Source organism: Trichoplusia ni, chromosome 24, assembly GCF_003590095.1.
Source record: "Trichoplusia ni isolate ovarian cell line Hi5 chromosome 24, tn1, whole genome shotgun sequence".
Lineage (NCBI taxonomy): Eukaryota > Metazoa > Arthropoda > Insecta > Lepidoptera > Noctuidae > Trichoplusia > Trichoplusia ni.
In genome coordinates this window covers 4,384,503-4,404,492 of record NC_039501.1, presented here as the reverse complement: position 1 = coordinate 4,404,492, position 19,990 = coordinate 4,384,503, and the positions used below count along the sequence as shown (strand labels likewise).

Genomic DNA, 19,990 nt, shown 5'->3' with positions numbered 1-19,990 from the left:
GATGTGGTTCCTCACTAAACGGGTGGCCATCCATCACATATTTCGTGTTTGGAAAGGAACGTTAAATTGTAGATCTCGGCTATTTATATATAATCGATAGTCGGTACGGACAACCAATCTTCGGATATCGGCAGGCAGTCGCTTCTGATGAAACACTGGTACTTAGCTGAATATTGGCTGGGCTCATGTTGATGAATATGACCTTAACATAATTTTTCTTTATTTATTTCTTGGCAAATTGAAACAGATGTGTTTATGGACTAGGGGAACTCCAATTCAGAAATATATTACAAGTACATATTATACCTCGTTCAATTTTACTCACCTTATTCATGGCCCACATCTCGTGGATGTTTTCAGCCAGTTTATCCCTGATTTGTTCTACGTAAGACGGGAGTGTGATCTGTGAAAGACAAGAATTGGTTGTAGTTTTGTTATAATATTGAAAGTGGACTTGAACTCTGGTTTGTCTTTTTATTTTTACGATTCATTCTGTGTTAGTGCTGGAGAGAAATGTAATTTATCTTTTGGCCTGGGTTTACGAATGCTGCATCCCAATTAATCTGAGATTTTTTCTATATTGGTTTTGCTAGAATGACCTAGAGCAGAGGTTCCCAAAATTATGTCGTTTATCGCAAACTTGAAAAAAACCAATTTCCCCCTTTTGTGAGTTAATTAAAAACCACTAAACTAGAAATTAAATAAATTGACTGCTAGCTCGATATATAAATAGATGGATGGAAGTTATTTTCATATTTTCTTACACTGCCCTTGAAGTCTTCCCCTTCACAAAAGGGCTTTATCACCCTTTTCAAAAGAACGACCTAGAGATACCTATATCCATTTACCTGCATAGTATCAACAGGCGTGGGCACGAAGGCGGTATCGTCCTGCACGAGCGGCGGGCCGGCCAGCGCGCGCTTGGCGAGGTTCCCGAAGTAGAAGCAGGGCTCCAGGCTCAGCACCTGCTGCGGCAGCAGGCTCTCCACCAGCGGCGAGTAGCCCGCGGGCGCCGCGTAGCGCAGGCGCCCGTGCTCGCCGCCCAGCAGGAAGCGGCAACTGGGTGGGGTGGATACATTTACTTTTGTTGCTATGTAGATTTCTTTTTTTTTATTTATTGAACTTAAAACATTACATAGTTGGTGATACAATACAATATCCCACAAAACCTCTAGTATTCATTGAGTGATGAGTGTGCCGTAGAGTTTTATGTAATTTTTGTTGTCTGATGGGGAATATTTAGGCTGAGCTTTGGGTCGAACGTCAGTTAGTGTCAGACTTCTACTGACTAAAACCCACTCTGACCTCCGGTAAAGCAGTTAGGCTCCAACTACGGCTTACCTGAGCTTGCTGGAACAGCTGATGACGGGGAAGAACATGCCTTCCAGGTTGAAGTTGGTGAAGGAGCCCGTCACTCGGATGCCGTTGAACATGAAGTTGATGATAGGCACTGTCAGGTCCAGCGCGCAGCCGATTACATCACCTGAATAGGAAGATATGTTATTAGATGCAAGTAGGCTATTTACAACAGAACTTCAACAAAACAATTTACATGGCAAAAAAACAAAATTATTAAATAAGTAGACACACATTCTTAGGGTGTGCGGTCTCAAAAACCACCACAGACAGTATTAACATCGAAACCTCACTTATAATGAGGATATTAGGACCGTGTACACCTAACTTTTGAAGCAAATCTTATGAAAAAAATAAATTCAAAGTTAATCGAAATATACTCGTAGGTAGTAGTACCATATCATACTTTTAAAGCTTCTCAATCGCGGTACATCCAACACCACGTTGGTAGAAGCATCTGTACCACGATATTCCTCGCTACATCTCTCGAGATGATCTAATGTGGACCTTAACCCATCACATCAAAATTGCTATTCTATCGCACCAAATACTCACCTTTCCTAATATAAGGTTCTTCAGCATGAGTCCTGTTGACCGGCGTCTTCCTGCCGCCGGACCAGAGGAAGGCGCCGTCGAAACCGTAAGAAGATAAGTCGTCACCCACTCCGTTACCTCCCCATTTCTCACCACCACCGGGGTAAGGCACGTAACTATAAAAATATGATACATTGACTACCAAGTATAAAGTATGTATTGTTTGTCGGTATCTGGTGATCCCCGTGGATCTAAAAGGTTTAATAATATACCAGCCTTTAAATGTTCTATAATATAATACCACGTGGTTAATACCGAGTAATACCAAGATTACACAATGTTTGAATTTCTCCATAAGACTTATTGTTGTTTGTGCGAGGTTCGAAAGGGATTACGGGGGGGGGGGTCAGCTAAAAGAAACACATAAACAACAGCAACTTAGACTGGCAGCCAATAACAATGGGGACATTTACATTTTTTTTTGTCAATCACACATATATTGATAAAATTGCACTGAATGGACTGTTAACTGTTCTACAGTTAGATAATTGTTCGAAAAATCAAAGGTGTCTCTATTTTTTTAATGTCTCAATTTGTCCATTAATGGTAAGTAGCCAAAGGAACAATGCATTTTAATTTACTACTATACTTCAAACTTTAACTAAACAGTTAACAAATAACGTACCCAGTAGTATTGGCCCATCCGATCCTGAGATGTGGTACCATGTGCGTGGTCTTCTCGATGTGGTCCATTGTGACTTCGAAGTACCACTTGCGGTATACTGCCGAGCCCTCGACGCGGCCCACGAAGATGTTTGGACGGACACTGGAAACAAAGAGGAACGTTGTAATCAAAGTTTTTGAAAGGAGATATCCAGATCCTCTATATGGAATTTATAATGTCAGGATACTGTATTAAAGCGAAAATCGAATGTATGGAATATTTTATGGTGATTCCAACAAAGATCATCAAAGGCCAAGATTCCACCTGGTAAAGGAAAGAAAGTAAAATTCCAAATAAAAAGACATCTCACGTATAAATACATGCAGTACTTCAGGTACAGTAAGAACGACCGCTTTGTCTCATAGCGACTCCGTTATTCACTTAGACTTTAGACTAACCAACTTTAACTTCTAATATATAAAATGCTCATCCTCCTCCGAAACTACTTAAACCATTCTCATGCAAGATAATGTGCATATAAAGTAGGACAACGCCTATTTTCTATCCCCCTAAATGTTAAGGGGAGGCTAGCATTCACATAAGACACCAAATAACATGAACAAACGACAATAATGATGAATTATTGAAAATTCTTCGCCGCAATTTAAAATCAACCTTAAACCAACAACAAAAGGTTCATAATCACCTGGATACATGGTCAACCAGCTGTGTTTGCAGTAGTAAATTCTTGCCAGGCAGCAAATAGTCACAGATGTTGTTCTGTGAGGACCTCACAGCCACTCCGTTACCGACGCAGAGAGAACACAGCACGTCCAGGACCTTAGGGTCGCGACCGTGCTTCTCTAGCAGTGAGATGATGACTTTAATGTGTTCGTCCTGTCAAGGAAATGTGGGCTTATTAATAAGGTAAGAAATATGGCTATGAAAATACTGATATCAGCCTTCATACGTGATATTGCTGGTGCAAGATTCGAGAAAAGATTATCACTACTAAAATATTCGGTAAAAATTAACTCTTTATTTAAAAGTTGATAATGTAAAGAAATAGCCAAAAAACTCTTTTTGTATGCCTTTTTGTAAATTGTAGGGTCAGGCAAAATCGGATAATTCTACTTCAAAACAATGCAGAAACCAAAAGATTGAATTCCCAAAAGTTTAAAATATTAAAGTCGTTGGATAAATATACTTTTATATCTCTTGATTTCAACTACATACATACATGACATTGAAGTATTTAATACAAAATAGCCATCATTTGGTCCCATAAGTACATCAAGTTAGGCTCAGTAATATTTATTAGAAGATGGTTTTTGCATTTGTTGTTAAAAAACTAGGAGTTCTTGAGGAGTTCAGATAGGCAGTCGCTCCTTGTAAAACTCTTAGCTGAATCCGGTTAGACTGGAAGCCGACTCCAACATAGTTAGGCAAAGGCTAGGCTAATGAACTCACCCTCATCATGTTCAGCGCTTCAGGTGAGTCTATGAGCACACAGTGCAGTACGTCCAGCATACCGGTGCCCTCTCCCGACGCCTGTGACCCGAGGCGAGAGAACAACCAGTTCAGGCGGTTGGAGTTCGCGAACTGCGCGCAGTTCGTGTGGTTGCCCTTTATAATGGCCGCTGGAATTTGATGTCTTGGTTAGGATAATATGAAAACGCAAACGAAAATAATATATAAATGGTATAAAAATCTGTGATTCGTTTAAGTATCTTTACATCTATGCTAATAATGTAAAGCTGACTTTGTACGTTAGAAGGAGTTGCTCAGGTAATTTTTTTTCTACTTTATACAGCCCTCATTTTAAAGATTTGTACATAGACATATACACATATACAAACTGTATATTTTGAATGAACAAGTACAACGAGAAATCGGTATGATGGTCAAAAGTCGGAGGAATTAAAGTCAGAATTTTTTGAGATAAAGATAATTTTCAGAAATCCCAAATGTAATTTTATTTACACAAAACACAAAAAGAAAACAAAAAAAAACTGCGGATCCCTTCACGGGCAAGTCCGAAAACCTACATCAAATTAGACGAAAACCTCTGATACTTAACCCAGAATTCTTAACAATAATTCTACCTATACAATGCCGACTTACCAAGCAGCTGATACAAATAACCAGAGATCATCTCCCAGCTCTGCCCCGACTCGTCTCCAGCGAGGAAGCCGGCTAGGAATCCCTGGGACGTGATGACGTTGATCTTATCGATGGCTTCCAGGATCAGGTTGAGGATGCCCTCCTCTTGGAACAGGTCTTGACGGTTGCGGAGAGCGCGGAACTTGTTCTGTTTCTCTTCGTGTTCTGGGTATGGGAGAAAATACTTGGTATTAGATTGTGACTATTTTTAAATCATCATTTGGTACTTTGTATGCAAATATATACTGAGGCCACTTATGTTATTTAAATTTAATAAAAAAACCCACACTTTTGTGTCCTTTTTGGGTAGGTCTGAGAATAGGTCAACATCTACGATCACTGTAGAACTATTTTTTTGGTAAATAACGTTTGGTCCGACATCTAGTATTTTTATCAGATTATAGGTTTGACCCAAAAAAATCCCGGACAAAAAAGTGGGAATAGGTTTTTTTATTTTTTTATTCTTCGCATAACGTATGCCAGTCCTATCGTACCCTAAATGCACATCAATCATATCTGGGCCATGGACTTAAACGGACTCTTCGCATCATCACTGGGAATAGGTTATCTAGTAACATATAAACATACCCATATCTTCATCAGGTTGTGCGAAGTAGTTGATGAGATCCTCGAGACACATGACCATCTCGCCGAGGTTGACGGAAGCGAAGAACATGGAGTGGCGACGGTTCTCTTGTAGAGTCTCCAGGCCGCTGAAGAATGGAAAATAATTTAGTAGTTATATTAGAACACACATAATTAACTAAAGTATAAATTTATCATTGAACGTTACCACCCGTATTATTAGAGTGATGTGGAAAAATAGAAATTCACTTTTGTGATATCAATTGAGCAGTTCAGTTTTTGACTCTTTAAAATACGTAATGGGTGATTAATGAAAAATTAAAATGTTCTAGCTGGCAGTGGTACTGTTTTATGCTTAATATGCAAATTTTGCATAAAATATGCGTATCTACTGACAGAACAGAACGTCTGTGTAACTCTATTTCGTAATCACAGTACATGGGAATATTAACAAATTTTATATTCGCATTACTTAAAAAAACACAATTAAATTCGTTTTGTATTTAGAAACAAAACTTATCACCATATGTACAAAAATCTCCTTAAAATTTATTCTCCACCACTGCCTAATCATCATCATCATCAGCCCATATTCGTCCACACCTAGACAAAGGCCTCCCCAGTCAGGCCACCGACATTATCTTCGGCTGCGCTTCCTAATAACGTGACTCTATATCTCAAATGAAATCAAATCAAAATCGTTTATTGCAATCCATAATGTACAATTATAGAAAATAAAGATAAAATAAAATTTAGAAACAATTATTGACCCTGTCGCTTTCCCTTTCTTCAACCCCTACTCACTTGATGAACTTGGTGAACAGCGACGAACACTTCCTGATGACCCTAGCGGTCCTAGACTCTTCCTCCTGCGACCGGGAGAAGTCCAGACCGTCGTCCATCTTGCCTTCTTCGTGGAGGATAGCTTGCTTCTCTTCTACTTTACCCACGCCTTTCTTCTTGGTTTCGTATGACTGAAAAAAGTATTTGAAATTAATTGACTTATTCAATATTTTTCTTTAGCTGTGATGCTTATTGGGTTACAATTTTGGAGTTGAATAGGAATTTATTCGATGAATTTTTGCTATTTTTGTTTATATTCAGAAATACATATAAATAACTTAAGTGTTCTGAATAGAGTGACCAATAGAAAACGTTTTAAAATAAATTTCCAACTAATAATTAACTATAACGAACTGATTCGACATATAAACTTTTTAGAACATCCTAAACTTCACTTTTCTTTTTCGTTTTCGGGGGATAGACTTACAAGTTGAGAATACAATGTCTAATTTATTATCTAATTTTATCCTTTAATCACGGGCGGTTTCATAAACATTCAAGTCACATTTACACAAATGTTACGCGCGGATCGAGACCGTGACAGTGGGCATGGCTTGGTGACGTATACCATTCATGTTTCAAAATGTTCCGAGTCACGAGCCTCACCTTATAAGACAACCACAGCCCAGTCTCCGAGTGCTGCACGATCACAGTGGAGTCACCATACTTGATGATGGGCGCTCCGATGACTTCCAGATCCTTGTCTTCCAGCACCTGCTTCTGATCATCCTTCTCTTGACGCAGGCAGAAGGCGCAGGATGCCGTGGTAGCTTCTTCCCTATGGTTTTAAAAATATGGAAATATATCAATGTTCTTATATTAAACATATATTCCGGAAATATGACAGAATAATAGGATTAGAATATGGAGAATTTTGAGTCGTTGAAAAAGATGGATACGCGGTGTGAAAATGAAATAAAGTTATTCACAAAACTTTCATCTTGACAGCATTAAGACAAAAACAAACATTTGACATTTCTTAAGAACTGTTGAAAGCTCCAATGACTCTATTAGAATAGAACTTATTTTTTATTACCTAAATAAGTTATATACATAATGAAAATCAAAAACAAAATAGCTTCTCGGGAAACTTACATTCCGAGTTCACTGTAAAAAATAGTGACAAAATGGTTTTGACACTAAAAAAATTATGCATTTTGTACTTGCCTATTATGAAGACAAGACAAGCATTGACCCTTAATAAAAACTGGCAGTCCTAAATTCAGTTTTACCTCCAGTTTCCACCAGCATTGAAATTCAAATCTAAACCTACCTGCTAACTAAATACAGTTCATTTTGGTCGTTGACACCGAGGTATCTTCCAGTGGTGATGTGTCGGATCCTCATAGGATGGTACCAGTTGATGAAGCCTCCCGCCCACTTGGTGCGCGCCAGTTCCAGACGCCAGAGCGAACGGGCTTGAGACATTACTGATCCGCCTTCGTAAACCACGATACTGAGGAGAAAAAATAGAATAAATTAGGAATTATGTAAATAATTGTTAGAGGAGGTTTTGAACAGTTTAATGTAAAGATAGAGCCCTTGTGCGATTAATACTTGTAGGTAGATAATAGACTTGGAGATGTACTATAATTCTTTATTAATCTGTTTTCTAGGTCAAGTATTTTTTTAGGCCCGATTTTTAAATCGTCAGATAACTTTTATCTGAGGAATAAATATGGCCGTTTGACGTAATTTCTATACAAAAACTGCTGCTGTCAAAATGTCAAAACATATTCGTCGAATAAAAGTTATCTGGCGATAGAAAAATCGGCCCCTAGTAATTTATTACTTGTGCTAAACAAATAACAAAAAAGGAATCGTACTGTAGAATAATAGAATAACTTTCTGTCTAATTTATATAAAAATCTGGGGGTCATATTATCTACACTGCCCTACGTTGATGGGAACGCTGGATGGTATGAAAATTACTTTTAATTTTTTTTTATGAAGCTCACTTAAAATACTATTACAGAATCAAAATAACAAAACGTAGAAATGAAACTTTGCTATAGTAGTAAATAACGTCATTTAAAATTTCTCCTCTACTGAACACAATAAAATACTCACTTCTGCCCCCCATCCTTCGTCCAAGTACTGGGTATAGTCAAACACTCATCGCCTCCGTGGAAGAACCGAAGCACGTCGCCCCCGAACACATATCCGACGTACTTCATACGAGAGATGCCGGTACCATACGGCTGCACCGACCAATGAGTCACGTGGAACGATGCGTTTACTATGGAAACCTCGTTCTCTTTGGTTGTGTGCTGAAATGCAGAAGATAGTTAAGTGTTGGAAGGATTGAGCCTTAAATATTGCCTTTATAGGGGATGTTAGTTTGTAATCCTGGTCTATTTACTTAAAACTATAGAGCAATATATCGATAAAAAGAGCATTTTCTCAGCATATTTTTTTGAACGGCCTTCTTTGCCTTGTTGAAACTCAAAAATGTAATCAATAGTCAACCTTATTCATGCTATCTTGTTTATATCGTCTGCCCAACTCACTCTCGGTCTGCCCGGATGTCATCGCCCAAGATTTAGCCGCCACTCAATCTTGAATTCACTTCATAGTATAACAGTTGTCCCTTCGGTTGTACTTCGATACGGTAATGATGGTTCACTCAAATTGTATTTTGCTTAAGCTTAGAAAATGCTCTTCATCGACATAGAGCTCATTGGTTTGTAGAAGGAAGACCAACTTGATTTTCTCTTTCGTCCCTCACAACATTGTGCTTGTTTTTTTATATCTTACTAAAATTTCAGGCCAAGTTCCGATGGAAAAAAGCTAGTATATTTTCACAATTGAAACCTATATTTTAGACTTATCATTTACCAGTTACTCTTTATGAATGCAAACACCGAAAACAACAACAATTAGGTATTTATGAATCATGTTTACAAAATGGAACAATTTAACATTTAGGTGAACAATTTGTGGTCTTGTTACAATAAATGTTCACAACACTGAAATTAACATTACAAAATAATTTCACTTATGAATTAATGATATTTAATATACGAGGGTATTTGTATGTTCAATCATAAAAAAATTTATTGATCCTACATAACTATACCCTTGATCACATAGTACTAAAGCCTTTCGTACACAAGGCAAGCAAGTCGTCGATACTCGCTCACTTGAGTGTCATGCAATTACCACTATAAAACTCTGAGCATTGTTGAAAGCTAGGGTCCAAGGGTTTCATAGACTTGCGTTGCGTCATGTACGAAAGCCCTTAGATATGTAACTATAGACAGATTCCTATTGAACCACATATACGCATAAATGGTATGTATTTATTGACCTAAATAAAAGTGACACGGCGTCATATACCCATTTTGATTTTCCAAAGATTGAATTTAGACCATAGAATTGATAGAACACTATTTTTTTGCCCAGAGTTTGCCTAGATTGGGATAAATACAGGCTAAAATTGTATTCATTTACGCAAAAACTTTAACACTTTGACTTTATTAAACTTTGACAAATAATCCCTGTAAATAATTTTGAAGGACATGATCACAAAATGAGACATACAGACAGACAATGTAACATTCAGGCGTTTTGGCCTCACCGATAGGATAAACCTTAGTCCCTTTGTGATGCGTGGAGAATACTCTGACGGCGACAATAGGACCTTTCCCTAAAGTTAAATAACGACTTAATGAATATCCAAAAATGTAATTAAATAGATACTACATTTTGCCTGAAAAATTAAAGTATTTGTTATCCGATGGACAAGCAGTCTTTCTGCCAAATTGTCTTTGTACCTCAATTAGCATTTCAGATTTAAAATGCATTGCATCTTCCAAAAGTAGCTTAATCATCCAAAAATACATATCGGATGCGAACAGGACTTTGTAAGAAATTTTTGCCTTCATAGAATATTTTCATTCTTCATCCCCTTGGAACCCACAAAGGTATTATTTTGCTACATGACAAAAGTGAAACCAAAATAACTTACCAAGTATCTTTCAGTAGCCACGGAGACCAGAATCAAGTCATCACCGACTCGCACCTTTTCACCTTCGGATCTGTCAAGATAGTAAGAAAAGTTTTGATGGCTGTTTCATACCCAAAAAGTCCAAGGTTTGGTATAAGTTATCCTTCCGTGCTACAACTTGTTTCAAAGAAGTTTTACAGATCCTCTTCGCAAAAAGAAAATCCATCTAAAAGGTGTCAAAGATCGCTCGTATCGATACGACTGCCCATTGTGGCAAGATGACCTATGTTACATTTGTCAAATCTTCTTCTCATATCACTTCTAACATTCTAAATGGAGAATTTTTCAATAAATAATTATCTCAAAAAAGTATGATACAATTTGATACTAAGATAAAGTAGCCTAAATCTTTTCTTGGAACTCCAAGAAAAAACATTTTTCCAAGCAAGTCAAGTCGAAAATCCTCAAACAAGCACAAAAATCCGGCAAGTATACCATCTTGTTCAGCTATCATTTTGAGAAAAGTGCTATAGAGAGGTATAGGAGGTCACCTCTGTTTGCTGGCAGGGTGCAGGGTCCACCAGCAGGCCTCGCCCTGCGAGTGTTCCTGCAGACCCACGTCGAACGCCAGCTTGTCCTGAGATGAAGAGGTCGACAGGCAGGCCAGGTACTGTGATATAAACATTTGGATTATTGGAAGCTTGAACATAAGTATTTGTTTTTCGAATTTGAATCTTGTTTCTTTGTAATAGATTTTCTTTTCTGTTTTATCTACCACTTCAGTTTGATTTTTATTGGGAAAAGGTAACTTTCGGTACTATTACTAAAAACGGTATCGAATAAAGTTTAGCTAACGGCTAATAATTGAGTGTCAACTACAATAATGTAATAAATTAACTGAACTTAATTTTTCTATCGTAATAAGCTAATTCGGCTAACTTCGTTCAATCCAATCAAATCGGGAAAGCCGTTTAAGAGGAGTTCAATACCATACACTCGTACAGTAGAAATCTATGAAGATATCCCATCTTACCATATCACTGTTGAGATGTCGTAGTAGGATGGCATTGCCGTACAATAGAGTACGATGACCAGAACCGGTGCCTTTACCCTGGAAAAGACCAAACACAAAATGAACAACCAAAAATTAAAATATATTCTATTAGAGTGAAGCAGTGATCCTAACAGATAGGTATTACCTACCACTAACTCTTGAATCAATATTATTGCAGGTTGTGGAAACTACGTACTAAGTCCCTAGTTTTGCGATCTAGCCTTTTCTTAAACGCCTCATTAATGAATACTAATAGTATACAAAAAATAGATTTGAGTGTAGTGTAATAAAGAAAAAACTTAAATTGAATATAAAAAATTAGGTACAAAAGTGTGAGTAGTAAAATATGACAAAAAAAAACATCTTGAAATTATATTTTAAACCCATTTTTTATTTAACAATGACAATTGTTCTACAGTGCCGGCGTAAGGGAAACTGACAACCCGGGGGAAAATATTGTGGCGCCCACTTGAGGGACGCAATATCAAGTGTTATTTTTTTGCTGATCCCAAGCAAAATTATATTAAAAATTTCATCTTTCCTTTAGCGTTAAGTTTTCCACGTCTAGCGTAGATCACAAGTCTGAGGGTTTGCGCCAGGTGAGGCAAGAGACTCCAACTTCAGACTTTGGCGCCCCCCAGAATTTGTCGCTCTGGGCCATCGCCCCATCACGCCCCCCCCCCCCCTATCGCCGGCACTGTTGTTCTAATAGGTACATTGTTTCAATCATCGCTGACCTCAGCCGACTTATAAACAGTCTAAAAATAATCGTACATTTTGACAGATGTCAAAAGACCGATTCGATAACAGTCAATTAAAATTGCATTGTACGAATAATTAGGTCGAGAACGATTAATAAATAAATTGTTGTTTTAATTACAGTGTGATTAATACGTGACTGTTATGAGCCTAATTTGTATAGATTTTAATTTATCTCTCTCTGTCTTGTATATGATATTGTAATCTTGTCTGAATCTTAAGAGACGGAGAGAAACGGTTTTATTCACACAATTTATTATACGAATTATTGTGTTTGAGTTAAAGAAAAACTCCTACTTATGGTCAAAAATGGAAATATATAATACGTAGTAAGCAGTAAGTCTTGTTTCAAATTTAATTTTACTGTTGTTTTTACGTTATAATTCCTTTAAATTTAAATTTGTTTGTATTAAAATACAATTAAACTTACATTTTGCTTAAAATAAACCATAATACTTACAATTTATTTAGTTATTATGTGTTAATGGGACTAAAAACTAATCTAAATAATAAATACTCATGCTCATTAGAATAAGAAAGAGAACACAACTACTTCGCTATACCATCGCATATACAGGGTTCAAAACATTTTCAATATACAGGATGTTCCAAGTCCGCCCAAATTCATTTTGAGCTAATTTACTATTTTTTTTTCAATATAATAAAAACAGTATAAGAAAAAAGGCGAATTTAGTATTTGTGTTACATTTTTAAAATTTATTTTTATTTCTTTATGCTTTAAAGTTTATTTATACTTGCGTACATTTAATAACATTATCTAAAAAGAGAATATTTACATTAAGACACAACATTTACTAAAAGATGGTATTTAAACAACAAATTAGTTATAAGCGATCAAATTATGAACTTTGTCGGTTAAACCACATTAAAACGGGTTAGGTTATGAAATTTTGTCAGATTGTTTTTTGAAAAAAAAAACGTCAAAATTAGCCAAATCTTTACCAATTAGCCAAAATGTATGATAGCATGCATGTTTTACCGATAGGCAGAATACTCACTAAATTCTCTTTACCCTGGAAAATTTAAACACGATCGGAATACGTAAAACGGAATTATTCACATGAGGGCAAAAATATTTTTCAATATTTTATTTATGTTAACACAAAATACTTAATATGGAGTGTACAAAAATCATACAAATAGATTTGCCTCTTGAAATCTTTATAGGACAACAGGAATTCGTTTCACCATTTCCTTGTCTTTTAAAAAAGTAACAAAGATTTGAAAAATAAAGAAAAAAGAAGGAGAATAAACAACATTCCTGTTTTTTGTCAAATTATTTAACATTGCGTTTTTAATATACAAAAATAAAAGGTATTGCAATTAATACAGCAATGCAACGCTAAAGGTGAATTTTCATAGTGGTAACATAGAATTATTCACCAGAAAAATAAAAAAAGTAAATAGTGAAACCAACCCTTATTAGAACAAATTTAAAGTGTAGTTTAGTCAAAATATAATTGAAAATTATTCATAGGGTGGCATTATTATACTTCGGAAAGGTTTTCAAATGTTAATTTTACAGGTACATATAATTATATATTTGATTTACATTTATCTAATATGATGTTTTATACTTACAGTCTCCGAACCAGCTGCCGTCACTAATTCTTGCAAGGCTCTCACGGACAACGCCTGAAGACAAAAAAACAATGAATAAAACACATGGAATAATAACAAAAAGTTTCATTAATAATATGTAAAAATGTTATTTAAAAAAACATGAAACTACTCTGGGAATAAATTAAAAAAAAGTTCGTATCAATATTTTAGCTAAGATGTATGATCGTAGTCTGGACCGAAATAGTTCAGGTTTTTAGAATACGATCATTAATACATGCAAAATTTCGAAAATGAAAACAGAACAAATATCACTTTCCAAACTCAAATTCTAAAGTTCTTCGGCAGACTGACAAACTACCTGATCATTAGGGGATAACAAAACGTCAACCCAAAAGCAAAAGACCTTCTAAAGCAAAAGGAAATGATTATCTGGAAACCATTTAGCATTACGGTCAACTAAAACTCTTTAGATTAGTCGAAAAAGAATTAGGAGATTAAAACACCTCTATAATCCAATCACTTAGGAAATACATTCAGAGGTGGGAAGACCTATCACCAATATCTAAAGTTATAATTTTGTATTTGTGGAAGAGAGATGCCACTATAAGCTATACAGTGCGCTGTCTCGCTTTAACAACTGCAAAAGCCTTACTTTAAGATCTGGTGGTAAGGCTGAAAGGTCTGATCGGAAATAGCGGAAGATTAAACGATTTACGCAGTCATTTAGTCTAATCTGCCGATAACTTGAAACGAATTGACTTGGGATGATTATTTCAGGGTTGAAGGAAAGGGAAGTACATTTTGATGAACTATTCTACCTCAGTTAGGTAAGTAAGACAATTTTATTATTTATTTCGGAAGTCTAAGGCAAAGGCTTAAAATAATTACACCTTGCTGCGAATATTTCAAAATAAATGACAATTTTCAATCAATTACATGATGCATTTGATAATGATTTCATCATTTAGTAATGAAACCCGATAGTTACTAATAATAACAATTACATGACATTTAACCGACAAATAGAGAAAACGTTGCCCTGCATTGGGATACATAATAGCAATTCTTTTACTAGCTTCTAAATACCGTCTCACCGCTGGACAAAGGCTTTCCCTTTCTACCAAACCTGTTTTTTCAGATATCTGTCCACAACTAAAGTTTCAAAAAAAAATTGTCCCTGTATTATTAGTTTGTAGAATAACGAAAGCATACATTATCTTAATTAAGAGGCAAAAATAATGCTCAGAATGTATAAACTATTTATTGGGAAAAACAAAGTTAATCTTCATCATCTAAAATTAGGAGTATCTAGGAACTAAACTAATAATTTTTGAGCCGTTTGGGGTCGAAACGTTCGGGACATGGGGACCAGGCGCACGAGTTCTTTATAAAGAACTCGCAAAGCGTTTGGTCGACTCTACACGTGATCAGAAGGCTGGTCTATATTTTGCCCAAAGTATTAGCATTGCCATACAACGTGGCAATGCAGCCAGCCTTCTGGGCACGTTTCCTGACTATGGCAGGAATGAGGATATCTTTTTTGACGCTTTGTAAATAATGTATATTTTTCTTTTTATATTGATATAGCTTTCAAAATGTAAATATTAGTTTAGTTTAGTTCCTAGATACTCAGAATATTTCTCAGCGAAGAAATATACCTATATGTTTTATCAAGGTTAAGGGTAAAATATTCTTCAAGAAACATTCAAAAGACATTCAGGAAAACTTAGTTATAGTAGTCCAAAACAATGTCTATGACGCCTGCTATATGTAACTAATTTAGATAATATGAAGAACTTTTGCTAAAACAATAAAAGTTTGGGGATAAATATTAATATAAGTCTATTCGACTGTTCTGTTTTTGGAAGTAAAATGTATTTATTTAACTCTTGGTAAATACTGTTTCTTGATATTTAGGTAATACAAATAGGGGGTTTGCCTACACAAGTAATAATTGTAGGCAATGATTATGGATCAATTTGGAGCTAAAAATGAATCAAATTTGGAGTAAAATTACTAGAAATTGCTGTAAATGGTCCGATGTGGTTTTATATTCTGTTTCCTTGAAATTACCCAAAGCCATTAGTTGTCCAATTTAGCACACCATTAGGTACTTTTGTGGCTCCCATTTTGTATGTCTTAAACAATCGGAAAATATTGCCAGCAGGGTTATTACGAGGACGGAAAGAAGGGTAGCGTAAGATCGTCCTTGGCGTTAATAAGTGATACTTAGTCTATTTCCAGTTGTTGAATTTTGTCAATAAAAATATGTTTTTTTTTTGCAAATAACGTAATTTTATTAACCTAGATTGTGTCGACATCTAATAACTGGCTACCCTGAGAAGAAAATGTCGAAACTGACGAAACATGTTCTCAGAGGGATTATCCGAAAGGGATACCGTGGCACCGGTACACGAAGGGCAAAGGAAGGAACTTAAGCAGGTGTTAGTCAGAAAAAAGGGATCATTTATGATAGTAAATACAGACCTGTTCAATGACAAACACGCACTGCGATAGGTCAGGCGGGATGTTCTTATCGGCGATGTTCTCCAGGAAGCAGTGCCGGTTACCGAATCCCTCCGCCGCCAGACACACGCGCTCCCCTGTCGCCGTGCACGACAGGCACACCATGTCTTCCTGCAAACAAACGTACAAATTAGAGACAGAATATAGATATGAAGGAGCTCGTGGCTAAGGCTAATAACTGCACAAATTTATCGATCACAGTTTAAGCTACACTTGACGCGTTCGGTCCGTCGACCATCTTTGGCACAACGTGTTCCTCCGTGTTTCGAAAGGCGCGTTAAGTTGTGGGTCCCGGCTCTTATTCATACATCTTTGACAGTTGTTACAGGTACTCAAAAGCTTGAATGTCTGACAACCAGTATAAGGGGTATCGTGTTGCCCAGGTAACTGGCTTGAGGAGGTCAGATGGGCAGTCGCTCCTTGTTAAATACTGGTACTTAGCTGAATCCGATTAGACTGGAAGCCGACCCCAACATAGTTGGGAAAAGGGTTTATTCCCAATAGTTCCGTTGTCCAGTTCCGTGGCGGAACTACTGAGAAGTTTTTTTCCCAGTAGTTCCGCGGAACTACTGACACACATATTTTTGTCCCATTAGTTCCGTTAATAAATAAGTATCGATACAAGTACAGTCATACACATTAATTGTTAATAATAAGGTTTATTCCTATAAATATTTAGGGATAAAATCGTCAATTTACAGGCAAATAAATATAAGCAGTATGCAAGATGTGTTTTAAGCAAGCGTCAGAAGTGGAAGTTCCAGCGTCTTTCAAGGATTTTTTTATTGGATGATTATAACTACTCAGACAATGGCTTACGAATTTTAGTGTTTTGCTCAAATGAAGCAAAACATCTCATTATGCTAATGAAATCACACCTCGATTGGCAACCAAAAAAAAAATCACTAATTTTGAAGAAGCGGCTATTCAGGCTTATCACTAAACTTTTCCGGAAGCAGAACATAGTGGCTACTATCTTATGAAGAATAGGTTATCAAGAATAACAACAGTGACTGAATGAAAATCAAACTAAATCTAGTTCTTGAATGTAATTAAACTTTTTATTTAGCCTTTAATAGTTATGCCTTACGCCATATTTTTTTTAAATGAACATAGTAGCCACTATGTTCTGCTTCCGGAAAAGTTTAGTGATAAGCCTGAATAGCCGCTTCTTCAAAATTAGTGATTTTTTTTTTGGTTGCCAATCGAGGTGTGATTTCATTAGCATAATGAGATGTTTTGCTTCATTTGAGCAAAACACTAAAATTCGTAAGCCATTGTCTGAGTAGTTATAATCATCCAATAAAAAAATCCTTGAAAGACGCTGGAACTTCCACTTCTGACGCTTGCTTAAAACACATCTTGCATACTGCTTATATTTATTTGCCTGTAAATTGACGATTTTATCCCTAAATATTTATAGGAATAAACCTTATTATTAACAATTAATGTGTATGACTGTACTTGTATCGATACTTATTTATTAACGGAACTAATGGGACAAAAATATGTGTGTCAGTAGTTCCGCGGAACTACTGGGAAAAAAACTTCTCAGTAGTTCCGCCACGGAACTGGACAACGGAACTATTGGGAATAAACCGGGAAAAGGCTAGGCCGATGATGATTCAGTTATTTCAACTGATTACTTTTCCAAATCGTACTTATAAAACTGCCACCTCTGGCAAATAAACTGAGAAAAATGAAAACAGTGCTTTAAGCCTTCTGATAATTTTATTAGTTACAGAGTTTCAAAAATATTTCCTTCCTGGACTCAAATAGGAATCGAATAAATGCCACATTCCAATTTCAATAAGTAACAAATCTTTTCAGTCGTAACTTCACATAAGTTTCCTAGCGCGGAACGAATGTATGTTCAGTAGTACTGAATAAAAGAATACTCTTCCAGTTTATCTTGGCCTTTGAGCTAACTGCGTGACGAACTAAGTTTATACTGTGACTTGAACTGGCTTATAAAATGAAGCTTCGTTAGATCTTTTACGGTTTGGTATTTGACTTCAAACAGATCGTATTTGTATCACTTATATTATGAAGACGAAAGTAAGTAAGTGTGTGTGTACGTTCGTTTGTATCCTTTTCACGCTCAAACGACTTAACCAATTTTGCTGAAGTTCTGGAACCTTGGATTGCAAAATCGGCCTCTTTTACACGAGTACGTCAGGTAGGTGATTTTTTTCAGGTGTTTCTAACATTTATGCAGTTGAAGTTGCTCGGGCAATAGAAAAGAAAAGTAAGTGAATTCATAAGAAACGTAATTCTTGATGCAAAAACTTAATTTAGTTTTTTAGGAGATTTTTGCGTGCTGCCATTGCATGACGAAGTGAGCAAAATTTCCGTTCTTTGAACACGACAGTAAAATTTGTTACGTGACAATCTAGTTTATTTGTCCTGGAATCATCATAACTATACTTTTTTATCAAGTTACAGTTAACAACAAAACAATAAATCTATTATTGTTAAACATTTTTATTATTCATCATTTTAATGTTTTGTGTCATGTTATTTCGATTATGATGGGAAGTTAGTGATTGCTTTTTTACTGTTGAAAAAGCACGTTTACTTTACATAGGATTAGTCTAAAAAACTGTACAAATTCCCAAATTATCTCGCTAAAGTGATTCGTGACTTATGAAGATACATAGCAAACGTGGCGACGCGATTTTCAAACATCTACGTCTAAAGCCCTTTCACATATTCAAGTAATATCCAAATTTATTTGATCATAAATATGTATTTTCATTTCTCAATCTATGAGAAAACTTCTTAGAACATTTTGTTGTGATAAAACAAGATTCAAACAACTTTCAGAATGAATACATATTCAACGTTTCCTAAAATGTTCTTATCATTATTAAAGTTTGGTGTTTATTTTCCAATGAATATACAATACGTTTAAGTTTTATGTTTAACTAGCTTTTGCCCGCGACTTCGTTCGCGTGGACTTCAGGTTCGTCCCGTCTGGTCTAGTAATAAGTAAGAAATACGGTAACTAAGCACTGCAGAGCCCTAATCATAGGTCTATAGGTAGCTACTGCAGTATGCTCCTATAAACTACAAAATTGACAAAAATGTGTTTTTTTACGACCTCACATTAGAAACCTCAAAAATTTTAGCTTATGTGTTATTCTGATGTATAAGCTATATTGTGGTAAAGTTTCATTCAAATCCATTCAGTAGTTTTTACGTGAAAGAGTAACAAACATCCATACATCCATACTTACAAACTTTCGCCTTTATAATAGTAGTAGGATGTTATTAATTTGAATGTTGTAATTTATTTTGGTTTAGATAATGTCTTTTGATATGACGACCTCCGTGGTCGAGTGGCGTACGCGCTGGTTTCAAGATGTCGCTAGCTCTGCGGTCCCGGGTTCGATCCCCGGTCGAGTCAATGTAAAAATTCACATGTCTACATTGTCTCGGGTCTGGGTGTTTGTGGTACCTTCGTTGTATCTGAATTCCATAACACAAGTGCTTTAGCAGCTTACTTTGGGTTCAGAACAATGTATGTGATGTTGTCCGCATTTATTTATTTATTTTTTACGGAAGTATTGCGTGCTTTTGTAGCGTTTGCTTGTAGCTGTTGAGTTTCTTTTCAGCGATTGGAGCATAATTTTAAGAAGCGGTGACGGGGTGGCGAATTATCTCCTGCCCATGCAGCCGCATGCAACATGAATAGTAGCATATTTCGAAAAATAAAATATGTTTGCTAGTACATATCATTACTTAAAAATCAACAAAAAAAATATATATATATGATCCTAGATATTTAAAAAATAAAGGTTTGTTTTCCTTTACGGGACTTGACAATTTTACGGTCATCACAAAAATTAATTTAAGAAAACAGATACAGGAACAAAACGTACCGAATCCAAGCAAGTCAGTTCAACCGTTGCTATATATTATTCATTGAAAGCGTGACCTCAAAACTTGGCGCATCAAGAATCCTAGGGGC

General features: G+C 36.0%; 1 protein-coding gene across 1 annotated transcript in view; it reads right to left on the bottom strand.

Moving 5' to 3' along the window:
• LOC113505095 (ryanodine receptor) overlaps window positions 1-19,990 on the bottom strand; it is a 145,452-nt gene that overhangs the window by 76,938 nt on the left and 48,524 nt on the right. The window contains 19 exon segments of the mRNA XM_026887609.1: window positions 326-403; window positions 849-1,059; window positions 1,342-1,483; window positions 1,912-2,066; window positions 2,576-2,716; window positions 3,261-3,451; window positions 4,025-4,194; window positions 4,679-4,882; window positions 5,306-5,430; window positions 6,107-6,276; window positions 6,752-6,923; window positions 7,419-7,601; window positions 8,216-8,415; window positions 10,116-10,185; window positions 10,646-10,764; window positions 11,128-11,205; window positions 12,927-12,941; window positions 13,510-13,563; window positions 15,979-16,128. Of these exon segments, the coding sequence (XP_026743410.1) occupies window positions 326-403; window positions 849-1,059; window positions 1,342-1,483; window positions 1,912-2,066; window positions 2,576-2,716; window positions 3,261-3,451; window positions 4,025-4,194; window positions 4,679-4,882; window positions 5,306-5,430; window positions 6,107-6,276; window positions 6,752-6,923; window positions 7,419-7,601; window positions 8,216-8,415; window positions 10,116-10,185; window positions 10,646-10,764; window positions 11,128-11,205; window positions 12,927-12,941; window positions 13,510-13,563; window positions 15,979-16,128 (2,628 nt within the window).